General features: G+C 44.3%; 1 protein-coding gene across 2 annotated transcripts in view; it reads right to left on the reverse strand.

The window, feature by feature from the left end:
* Rsu1 (Ras suppressor protein 1) overlaps positions 1-11,840 on the reverse strand; it is a 202,856-nt gene that overhangs the window by 171,910 nt on the left and 19,106 nt on the right. For both annotated transcript variants that reach the window (XM_004645188.3, XM_023705443.1), the window contains exon 3: positions 1,295-1,345. In XM_004645188.3, the coding sequence (XP_004645245.1) occupies positions 1,295-1,345 (51 nt within the window). The remainder of the gene's footprint in view (positions 1-1,294; positions 1,346-11,840) is intronic.

The raw sequence follows: 11,840 nt of genomic DNA on the forward strand, positions 1-11,840 counted from the left end.
AATGATTTATTTTTTTTTTAAGTACTGGGAATCAAGCTCAGGACCTTGTGCTTGCCAAGCCCAGCAATACCTTTCGGAACTCTACAATGGAGAATACTGGGACTGTCTGTACACAAAGTCTTGGGGAAGTTGGAGATTGTGCCATCCACCTTTCAAACAAACTGAAAATCCCTTCCAAACCAGGATTATGGTCTCATGGAGGGCAGGACCATTTTCTGCAAAAACAATGGAATCAGCAATGTATTCCCTGTGCTAACAAGGGTGACCCGGGACGTGGAGGTCTCATTTTTTAGCTTTGGTGGCCAGTAACACTTAAAGATGCCAATTGTGCCCCTCTGCCTTTTCAGTCCAAATAACACTTTGGTTAAAAATGAGCTCATCTGCCTCTTGTCTGCAAAAGAAGGGCCCTCTCTCACTGCCACTCCTAATTCTCAGTCATCAACAGCACAGCGGCACTGCCTCCTGCTCTCTGTCATGCACATTCACACATAAATCCACAACACAAATCCCGCAACACGACATCCTGCTCAACGCCACTGGACTCAGAGAGCTCCCTAACAAATTCTTGCCACATGATGAGAAAATCATTCAAGGTTGCAGGAAATATGGCAAGCACAGAGGAGTGACAGTCAGTTAGGAATGAAGAGCAGAGGGCGTCCCTGGCATCAAAATCTTTAAAGTCGGAGCAGTAAGCACAAAACGGGCCATTATTCACATAAGGCATTCTTATTTAAAAGACACTAATTTTATCTCACGTTTACCATACATTATTGATGCCAGGAGAACTGGATGGGAGGGGTGAAAGGACCAGTCTTGAAAATTTGAAAAATGCAGATACTAATGTGTGCCATCCAGCCACCTTGTGGGTTTTCCTTCATCAAGCAAGGAAACAAAGCATAGTCAACAGTTAAATTTCTCCCCTTTGAAGAATAATTTATATAGATGAAAACAAAATGTTCATGCTAGTATTTTGGTACATTCTTTTTCTGATGAAATGGTAATGAATGGCCCAGCAAGCCTGGTTGCCAGATGATTTGCCATTCCCCAATGGTAACCACTTTCAGAGAAACAGTGCCACACTCCCTCTGTTCACACACACCATAGGGAAAGAATCTCAAAGTATAGGCAAGTATAAGATACAGAAAGACAGTACATTCATGTATCTTTTAGTTGTCATCTAAGTCAACTTTAAGTTGTCTCAAGTAAGCACCTGTCCTTAGCTTCTTTAAAGGAAACATAAACACAGAGTCAGCATTAGGAGGAGTTCTGGAATCCGTGAGAGGTGTTAACTTACTTGTTAGTTTGTTGTGGCTGAGGACCAGCTGTGTGATGTGGGACAAGGAGACTGCAAAAAGAAAAAAAAAGAAAGCAAATGACAATCAGGAATTGTGTCCAAGTTACACTTGTGTCTCTATCAGGTAAACTGTTAAAATGATTTTCACAGGTTGAAGTGGGATGGCTCAAAATAGAAATGAGGATTCATACAACGCTATCTGCTAAATGTTAAACCAAATGAAGAAATAGCAGTTAATGGCATACTTATCACAGCAAGCTGGAGCTAGTGAGATTGAGACCACAGGGCCCAACACGGCAAGGACTGGTCAGCTTTGTTTGGCGACCTGGTCGGCTTGCCTCACCCTGCCTGTCCAGGTCCCCTGCGCCACTCCAGAGCAGGTGGTGGCTCTAGAGAGATGCAGAGGCCTCCTCCCTGAGGCTTCCATGCTGTCCTCCAGCTCCCAGCAGAACACCACCACCCAGAAGGCCGGCAGGGCATCATGTCATTGCCCACTTGGACCCACAATCAGATGACGGTGGCAGAGACTCTCCATTACTGCCTTTAAATACTTTTTGGTTGATATTTCAAAGCATTCATTTGAAATGCGGATTACTTGCCAGTTTCAAACATTATTTTAGAAGTTTAATCTGCTCAACAAGATTATAGTTGCTAAAGAATGGTTTCTCTAACTATAAAGAAAGAAAATATACACAGATCCACAGAGTGAGAAAGAGGGAGGGAGAAGTGACCTGCTTTCTACTTCAGTTTCTAAAACTTTACTGGGTGGTCAGCATTATATACACAGATATATACATATTTATGTAAGAAACATTTAGAAGTTTTTCCAATATTCTTTCTACAAGAACATTCTTTTAATGCATTAGAGATTTTTCTTTAAAGGGATAATAAAACAACAACAAAAAAAAATTTTGTCACTGTTGGATCTCAGCATGCTTAAAAGAAAATGAGTATATAACTCTCCTGATCACAACTTTCGCCTAGTTTTTTTCTTACACCATCACTAAGTTAAAGAAAACTTCAAAATACAATATAAAGACCTATGTTGTTGGCCTGCATCTTTGAATCAAGCTGCTGGTCTAGTGGCCTACAAACTTGGTAACTGAAAACAATGCCTCACACGACTTGAAGACAACCCTCAAAGTGAAAAGGTAACCCTAAGCATGGTGCCCAGCTCATCCATTCCCTCCTCCAAAAAGCACCTCAACCATTTCTTCCTCTTATGAAAATGGATCCTGCTCAGAGTCCATGCTGTGTAGAGCTATCAAATCTCATTAAATTCCTTCAGCCTGGGAGTTTTCTTTCCTTCATTTTCTTGACACTGATAACTTGGGAAACTTTATGTCAGATTATTTTGCATGATGTCCCTGCTATGGACTGGATGAGTGTCCCCCAAAGGTATGTAAAGGCTTGGACCAGGGAGTGGTATTGGGGGACGGTTATGGCTTATATCTAGCTGTCCCGCCCAAGCCTCATGCAGTCATGGGGTGGAATTCTAAAGTTTATGATTAACTCATGATCCACTGGGATTATGTGTGTGAGTGCTTCTGGGATTATGTGTGTGAGTGCTTCTGGGATTATGGGTGTGAGTGCTACACCCAGCCTGGGGCAGAGAGCCTGAATGCAACTTAAGGAAGAGAGACTTGTTCTCTGTAGCCATTATTGCTACTACTTCTCCCTTTTGCTCTCTGCTCTTTGCCACCACCAGGAAAGGCTGCCTTCTGCCATGTGCCGCTCTGCCTTGGAGCCCGCTGAGTATGGACTGAAACGTCTAGGAACTATGAGCTAAATAAACCTTTCCTTCCTTAATTTTGAGTGTTGAGTGTTTGTCCAAGCAACGAGAGAAGAGTAAGTGAGAAAGGGGCACTGTGGACCTCCACAACGCAGGGCTCCTGGGAGCCCCCTAGGTCACTGTGGTCTCTTCCAATCGCCCGCCACTCCCTGCCACCACTTCCTGCTTGAGACAGAAACACTTGCTTCCTGTTGTCATGCTCCTGTTCCTGCTCCTGTTCCTGCCATATATGCCAGCTTCATCAGAGACCCAATCTGAGTCTGAGGAGACCCAATCCAGTCTTGGACTTAAACCTCTAGCACCAAAATAAATCTTCGGCACCAAAATAAACCTCATCTTACCTCCTAGATGACGAATGTCAAATACTTGAGCGCAGGCCTGCAAAGCTCTAAGTAAAGCTCCTTCAGCATCGGGCCACCGTCAAGTCCTGGCTAGGCTCCGGGCATGCGGCTCTCGCAAGAGCACTGCGCACACACACTATGTTCTCCCTGCCTCTTGTCAGTGGCACTGGGCTTCAATCTGTCCCACTGCTGGGGATGCTCCCTTTCAACAACAGCCTCCTCCACTGTCCCCTTTCTAAAAGTAAGTATCTGAAGAGGAGGAAAAAAAGGACTTTGAAACTATGCCGACATCCTGTTCATCACCAAACTCTGAATTGACTGATGTGTCTTGGTCCCCAGCTAGGGCAACTGCACCCCTGTGAGACATTTGATAGTATCTGGAGACATTTTCATTGCGACAACAGTGGCCACTGGAAAAGCTCCAATCTGCTGTGTGGTTGGCACTATATATTCCTATTAGATGGCACTGGTCCGACGCCAGGGATCTGATAAGCCTAGGTCAAAGAAGGCTCCAGTCTAAAATGGCCCAGCATTGTTACTGAGAAATCGGTACTGAATGATTTGTATTCAATGGGGCTCTGTGGCTTCCCGTTTCAGTCATGGGATTATAATGTCTCGCTATGTACGTAAATGCTCAAGCTGTGCCTCGCACCCCCATGGGAGTCCATCCACACAGGCTGCTGAGTCCTCCTGGGCATCGATGTATCGCCATGTCTCTGAGCACATGCTCACTTTCTTGTACCGTCCCTTCCACACTTGAGATCAACAATTTCTCTACTAAGTTCTGGTTTCTGATTATGGGAATGATACTTTTAAGCCAAAATCTAGGTCTAGATGCACTCATGGTTGAGGGAAGGTCAGCAGAGCTAGCAACTTTCTCTGTCTGTGTCTGTCTGTCTGTCTGTGTCTGTCTGTCTGTCTCTCTCTCTCTCTCTCTCTCTCTCTCTCTCTCTAGATCGGAAGGTCTAGATGCACTCATGGTTGAGGGAAGGTCAGCAGAGCTAGCAACTTTCTCTGTCTGTGTCTGTCTGTCTGTCTGTGTCTGTCTGTCTGTCTGTCTCTGTCTCTCTCTCTCTCTCTCTCTCTCTCTCTCTCTCTCTCTCTCTCCTTCTCTCTCATCCCTCTCTCCATAACTTCATTATTTACTTTTCTTTTGGGAACCTGGAATTGAACTCACAGCCTCAGGCTTGCCAGGTAAGAGCTGAGCCACTGAGCTACATCCCAGGCCCACTACTCTCATTATTAAAATCATGAGTTCATCCGTTATATCCAACTTCAATATAAGACAAGACTCATTTCGGTCCTCTTCCTTTCCATAATAGTAATTCTCTTCTCTACAGGAACTCTGGCTTCCCTCCTCTTTTACCACAGTAACAGACCAAAGTAACCTTACCATGAGCTATGCTCCCATCTCATTCGTATAGCTCTGTGCTCTCTTCTGGAGCCACCCGAGGTCTGGCACTGATTTGGAGCCAGGTACAGCTTAGCCTAAGGTACAGCTTAGCTGCGAACACTGTTCGCAAGGGCAACTGTACTTGACCCAGGGCCGAGTGCTGGACACTTGCTCCTATCTTGCTCCTCTACAATCATGATTCTGCACACAAGCTCCGTGGTACAGTCTGGACAGGAAATGCGTCCTAGGCAGTAACTGGGAAGCAACACGGGGGGACTGTGCCCAGGAACCTCAGACACAAGGATGGCCTGGGTTTGCTGTTTCCTGCAGGCCAGACCCTGTGTCTTCAATAAGTCCCACTGAGAGGAGACGCAGGGGTCCCACACAGCCACCCAGCCCTCTCTGCCCTCCTGCCTGGATGTAGACATCCTGCCTGGCCCCCTCCATCGGGTGCCCCTGACCTACAGGGACACAGTCACAACACGCACAGGGATGCTCTCCTCGCCCACTCCTGCCCTGACATGCTGCCCTGTACCACTCCTGGGGGCTACCCAAGGGAATGGAACCATTAGGAAAGAGAAAGAAAAAGGGGGAAGAGGGAACAAGTGCGCTTCTGGGGTTGTTTTATAGCCTCATAAGATGGCTTCCCACAGGACGGTAAGACTTTAGAAGCTATAGAAAACCCCCTCTATTTTTATTACTGAGCACTAAGATTTTCTTGTCCACTCCATCCTCTATCCCTGAGGTTTACAGCTGAGCATGAAAAAAATCATCTCGAAGAGTCCCCTCATACCAAACAAGATTAAACAGACTCAGACGAATCAGAAAAGATTATGTTCAGCTCCACGTGACAGCGACAACAAATGCCCTGGATTACAGAGAGCAGGGGTTCTCTGTCCTGCATGGATACTGGTCAGGGGCGTCTGGCGTCCTGCTGCTCAAACATCCCCAGTGCACAGCTCCTCCTCGCATGGAAAAAAGGTGTGTGCTTCTCAGAATTCACATGTGGAAGCCCCAAGCTCCCAAGTGAAGGCATCTGAGGGAAGATCTTCTCATGGCTATTGTGGGGTAGTCAGGCCGTGAGGCTGGAGTCCGCCTGAAAAGGACTTTTGCCCTTGTAGGAAGAGATATGACACAGTTGACTCCTGTGTCTTTGCACCATGTAAGACGACACCAGGAAGGCGACCATCTGTACACTAGGAAAGTCCTGAATCTATTAGCATAACCTCAAACATTCCAGCCCTCAGAACTGTGAGGATTAATTTTCTGTTATTTAAGCACTTCATATTATGTTACGTTATCTTTGTTACAGCAACTAAAACTGCTAAAATACACCTCATGGTCCAAAATGACTGCCTATGATAAGCCATCATGCCTATGTCACCCTCAGGAGGAAAGAAAAAGAAATCCTCCTTACAGACACTTCCACAAAGACAGGCACGGTACTGCCACCAAAAGCACTTATCTTATTTGTAACGCAGTGATGTTGGCCTTCAAGACTGGCTAAGAAATAGAGTCTGTATTTGAGGTGACTGCAGACCTGCTAAAGCTGAGGGGGTTTATTATCACAAAAGATGAGAGAAACTGAAGCTGCGACAATTAGTAGGCTCTCCAGCCGCCATCTGTAGGTCACGGGAGTCAATTTTGATTACAAAAGAAAACTGATACTCCTCCCACCTCCTTCTGCCTTAATTTTTTCTAAGATATTCATAAGTAGTAACTAATTAGAAAAAAGAAATTTTGTTCTTCTCAGAGAGGAACAGACTTCATGGTGACAGCTTTAATTAGGGAAAGCGGGATCTTTTCAATCATTTCACTATGGCTGGTCAACAAACAGCAGGAGAGAAACTGACAGTGGTTTTTTGTACATGTGCATGCGTGTGTGTGTGTGTGTGTGTGTGTGTGTGCATGCGGTGCATGCCTGTTTGTGTATGTGTGTGCATGTGTGTTCACCTGATCGCACCAACAGAATGCACCCTTCTCCCTTGCTATTGTTGTAGGCCAACAAGCTAAAGTAGGTAAAAGGGAGAGAAATTAGAGCAGAAAAGAAAAAGGTAATAAAAGACCTTTGAGAAAAATAGTTATGGTGACAAAGGAAAGCAGGCTGGGTGTGCAGGGAGGGAGGGCAGTTAAGTTGAACAGAATCCAGAGAGAGCCACAAAGCCCAGCGCAGGCTCAGGCCAGTGGCTACTGGTGCATTTATACACCCGGCCACTCCCTTCTTCTTGGGAACAGTTGGTTCATTTTGAGTCTGGTTTCACAACTGTGATGTTAAAAAAGAAGGAAGAAAAGGTCTACCAAAATAGAATGGGCTATTTAAAAGCACAAAAGCCACTGCTGTCAGCCATGGCCAAGTAAGGGAAGCAGGCTGCACCACTGACCTGCTCTCAGGCCTTGCTGGTAACCATTCTCAATAACGGGCTCCAGCAGAACAGGGAGAACAAACTGTTGCCCAAATTCCTAATGCCAGTGCTTGCTTCGGCAGCATGTATACGAATTCCTGACGCCACACTCAGTGATGCTTTGCTCAGGTATTTTCAGATGAGAATTCATTTCAAAATTCAAACAAATGATTAGGAAAGTGTGTTGGCATTCCCAGTTCCATGGGATGGTGCCCCGACTGCTGCTCCTTCTGCAGCCTCTAGGGACAGAATCTGGGTGAACCGTGGATCAGACCAATATGACCAGCAGGAAAGAAAGTCATTCAGAGGGAAGCATGTGGGGAGAGGAGAAGGCGCAAGAGGTGGGACAGCCAATTTGAAACTGTTTATTCTTTACCCAAGAAGAAAATGAGCAGAACAATGCTAAAAGGGAATTGGTTAATTCATTTTACCAGAAAAGCAATCAAGGAATCATTTATGTGTTTATACACATAACATTTACTGATCATGAGCAGAACATCAATCAATCAACAATCTGTAACTTGAAGATTCTCTTTGAACCCCTAAGCAGAACTGACCAGCCTGGTTGAGCTGGGACGCTCTCAGATTATATCTGCTGTCCCTCTCCGAAATGGTCACTCAATTCAGGAAGACACACCAACAACTTAAAATCCCTGGTACAAAAAGCTTGTCGATTTGGAGAGGTAGATCCAAAGGGATACTAGGAATTTGGAAGGTGCTGTCATCTGGTGCTAAGGGACACCTCAGAGCTGCTTTGGGGGGAGGATGCATCATGCAATGTAGCTGGACCTTCAGGACACGGGGATACCAGGGGTGGTGGCTGCTGCAATCCTGAAGTGTTCAGAGCACAGAAATACAACCTGGGAAACCCAGTGGAGAACCTGGAGGAGGCAGTCAGCATCCTTATGAAAAAAATTCAGAGAACTCAAACAATCCATTAAAAAGTAGAAAAAGCAGCATCATTTCCAAACACCAGCAAGCTGGTATTTATTACTATTTAAAATAGGTCCAGTGTTTTTCTTTCATCTTCTGTATAAAGTTAGATAGCATGAAGAAAGAAAAAGAGAGAGAGAGAGAGAGAGAGAGAGAGAGAGAGAGAGAGGGAGAGGCGTAGCAGGATGAAATCTGCAGTAGCTAAGATGACACTGCAGACTTATTTTCAAAATAACCCCACATATCACAAAGATGTGGCACACTGGAAATTGTCTCTACAGCTTTCAATTGGGCAAATTAGGAAGCAAATGATTCCTCTGGTAGTACTTTAGAGATGGAGGGAAAGTTCTAGCTTCACAGAATGACATTTACATCCGGGGGGGGGGGGAAGCATGTAAGCCTTGGAAACCACACAAGGGATACAGAACTGGGAATCTTCTGAGATCTTGCCGTGGGTTAGGATGAGCCATTTTCAGGTTTCAAATGACAGACTCTGGCCACAAAGACAAGGGAGTAACACCACGTCAATGCACAGACTGGGCATTCCAAATGGAAGCAACTAGAAAGAATGCCAGCAGCTGAAAGCAAGTGGTTCCTCCCTTTTTGGTGGCTCTGACAGGACAAAGGGTAACATACCCCTTGAGTATTCAAAGAGGACCACCTCATTTCATAACTCCAAGGGGTACTGCTTAAATCCTGCACAGTTCCACAGACTGGCTTTGAAACACAGCCCTCTGGAATCGGCACAGAGGCTGCTACGCTGATCTGAATCTACTCAGTGTTATAGACTACAAAAGAATTAATTTGAACTTAATACATGGGATGGTCCCAGTGGCCTTTCCACTTGGTTTCCCTGGTGGACTAGAAGCAGCAACAGGCCTCAAATAATCTTACTTCAGAGACTCCACTGCAATGTGGGTGCCGGCCAGATGTCTGGCAACTACGCTGACCAATTTGGGCTTTGCATCCTCCAAGATACACGATTAAGATGCTCGCCCATGTCACTTGGCTGGAATTATTTCACCCGTGGTAGAAGGCTACGGATTCAAATCTTCATAAGTATGCAGGTTCTGACAATACGTTAAAATGAAGACAGACAGTAAAATGCTGGATACAAAGATATAACACAAATATCACATTCATCAACATACCCAGAATCATAAAAACATTTCTTTTGAATTTTTCCATAATTCAAAACTTAACAAAAAGCTACTGTGGCATGGAAGTCATTCTGTATTTCATAACTCATTACTATGCAAGGCTGAAAACTTTAGTAGAAAATGTTCACAATAATTAGTGAATTCTATTATTTACAGATAAGCGGTCTCTGTGCCACAATTAACTCCTCCTTAATTCAACAAGAAAACAATTTATGATGTATGACAATTGAAAAGAAACAAGGTATCTCTCTCTCTCTCTCTCTCTCTCTCTCTATATATATATATATATATATATATATATATATATATATGTATATACACAGATAACTCCCACATGTTAAGATTCCTCCATGAACTTGTCACTAACTGGAGGATTGAGTCCTCTGAGACATTAAGATTTTACAGACCCAAGGCATTACTAAAAATGTGAAGCCCACACAGTTCTTGCCCAGATACATCATTTTATAGGTCTTCAGGAAAACATACAAAGAAAAACTGTATTTCTGAACAAAGCTCAAAGGATCAAAGACAAAAATATGATAGGCCGCCTACAACACAGGGTCATAATTCATTTTTAGGTTTAAGCAGGGCAGTATTAAGGAAACTGAGTAGATTAAATGCTTTGCAAGATGTTGGGTGGAAGGACAGTGAAAGACAGTGACTATCCTCAATAAGCTTCGCCTCTAACGATGGGAGCGAGACAAAACATGCGGATATGACACAGATTGTGATGGCTAATGCTGTGTGTCACTTTGACTGGGCACGGGGGGGGGGGTCCACAGAGCTGGCAAAACATTACTTCTGGGTGTGTCCCTGGTGTGTTTCTGGAAGAGCCTAGCATCAGATCTGGATACTAGAAAAAAAGACTCACCCTACCCGTAAGGCCAGCAACATCCAATTTGTTGAAGGTCAAGATGCAACAAAGAGACAGAGGTAGCTGAAACTGTCTCTTTTCTAGAACTGAGTATCAGGAGCAGAAGTACTCCTGACCTCGGGCTGGGAGCTCCTCTGTCTCACGCCTTCAGACTCCAGCATTTCCGTCAGCACTTCCCTTCCCTCCTATAGTTCTTAATTCTCCAGCCTTCGGCCTCACTCTGAACAATACTGCCAACTGCCTCATTTTCCAACTTACAAATGCAGATACGGGACTTCTCAGTCTCCCAAACTGCATGAACCAATTTCATAACAAATGTTGTGTGTGTGTGTGTGTGTGTGCGTGTGCGTGTGTGTGTATGTGTGTGTGCGTGTAACTGCTTCTATCTCTTTGAAGAATCCTGGTATGTACAAGATGAGTGGCATAAAGGAGATAAGCTGACTTGAAGCTCTTATTAAGAAAGAAATGCCTGGACGTATTTTTAGACTATTGAATTCTTTAAGGACCACAGGCAATTTTATTATATATCTACATGTCCTCTTTCTCCTTCTGTGTGTACATGTGTTTCTTGTTTGTATCAACTAATTTTCCAGCATAAGCTACTTTATCTGGTAATATAAAACACATGTTTTCTTAGAAATCACAACTGCAGAATATTAGTGCCAACAGAGTCCTATGTATTAGTCTGTTTTGCGTTGCTATAACAGAATACCAGTGACCAGGTGAGTTATAATGAAAAGTAATTTATGTCTTAGGGTTCTGGAGCCTGGCAAGCACAAGGTTAGGCCCCCACTTGGGAATGGCTTCTGCCTGCATCACTGCCTGGTGCAAAGTAGCACAGTGCAGTAGGACAAAGGGCAAGAGAGCAAGAGCTGGGCTTCATCTTTACAACAGCTTAACTTTCCTGCTAACCAACCCAACTCCACAAATAATGCACTGACTTATTCACGAAGGCGCAGCCCTGAGATTTACTCAGCTCTTCTTAGGGCTCCATCTTCCAACACTGTTGCCTTAGGGATAAAGTTTCCAACATGGGAATTTTGGGGGACACAGCAAACCATAGCCCACTTGAAATCAAAGAATTTAAAATTCATTTTACAGTCAGGAAAATCATGGTCCACAGTGATAACCATTTCCTAAGGTTCAAAGCATTAAACTTAGAACACAGACTACCATCATACCTTCCAAATTTCCAATCTTGAGTTTATTCCTTCCAAAGCAGGAGCATCACTCACACCTAGTTGGTGTCACCTTTACAGGAACATACACATTCCTATCATAATAAGCACAGTGTGTATCTCAAGAAAACATTCCTCTCTTGAATAATATAAGACAGTTATTTAAGGTAACTCAAAGCAAACAAAGAGAAAACATGGTTCCTAGCAATGTGCGGCCTGTGTCATGCTGAGCGCCTGAGCTAACATGTGCATGATGCTCACTATCTTAACAGGCTACTCCGGAATGACAATAACAACGACAATGATGATACCTAATGCTGGTGGCCAGCACAATTCTAAGACCTTTACTGACGCATGTGTTCCTCACCATAACCCTGTAAGATACCACTTGCCTTATCGACCACTCTCTCACTTGTTGCAGAAGAGAAAGGAGCTCCTGAGAAACTAACTTGCCCCAGGTTTTAGAGCTGATA

This window comes from Octodon degus, unplaced genomic scaffold (genome assembly GCF_000260255.1).
Source record: "Octodon degus isolate 3935 unplaced genomic scaffold, OctDeg1.0 scaffold00220, whole genome shotgun sequence".
Lineage (NCBI taxonomy): Eukaryota > Metazoa > Chordata > Mammalia > Rodentia > Octodontidae > Octodon > Octodon degus.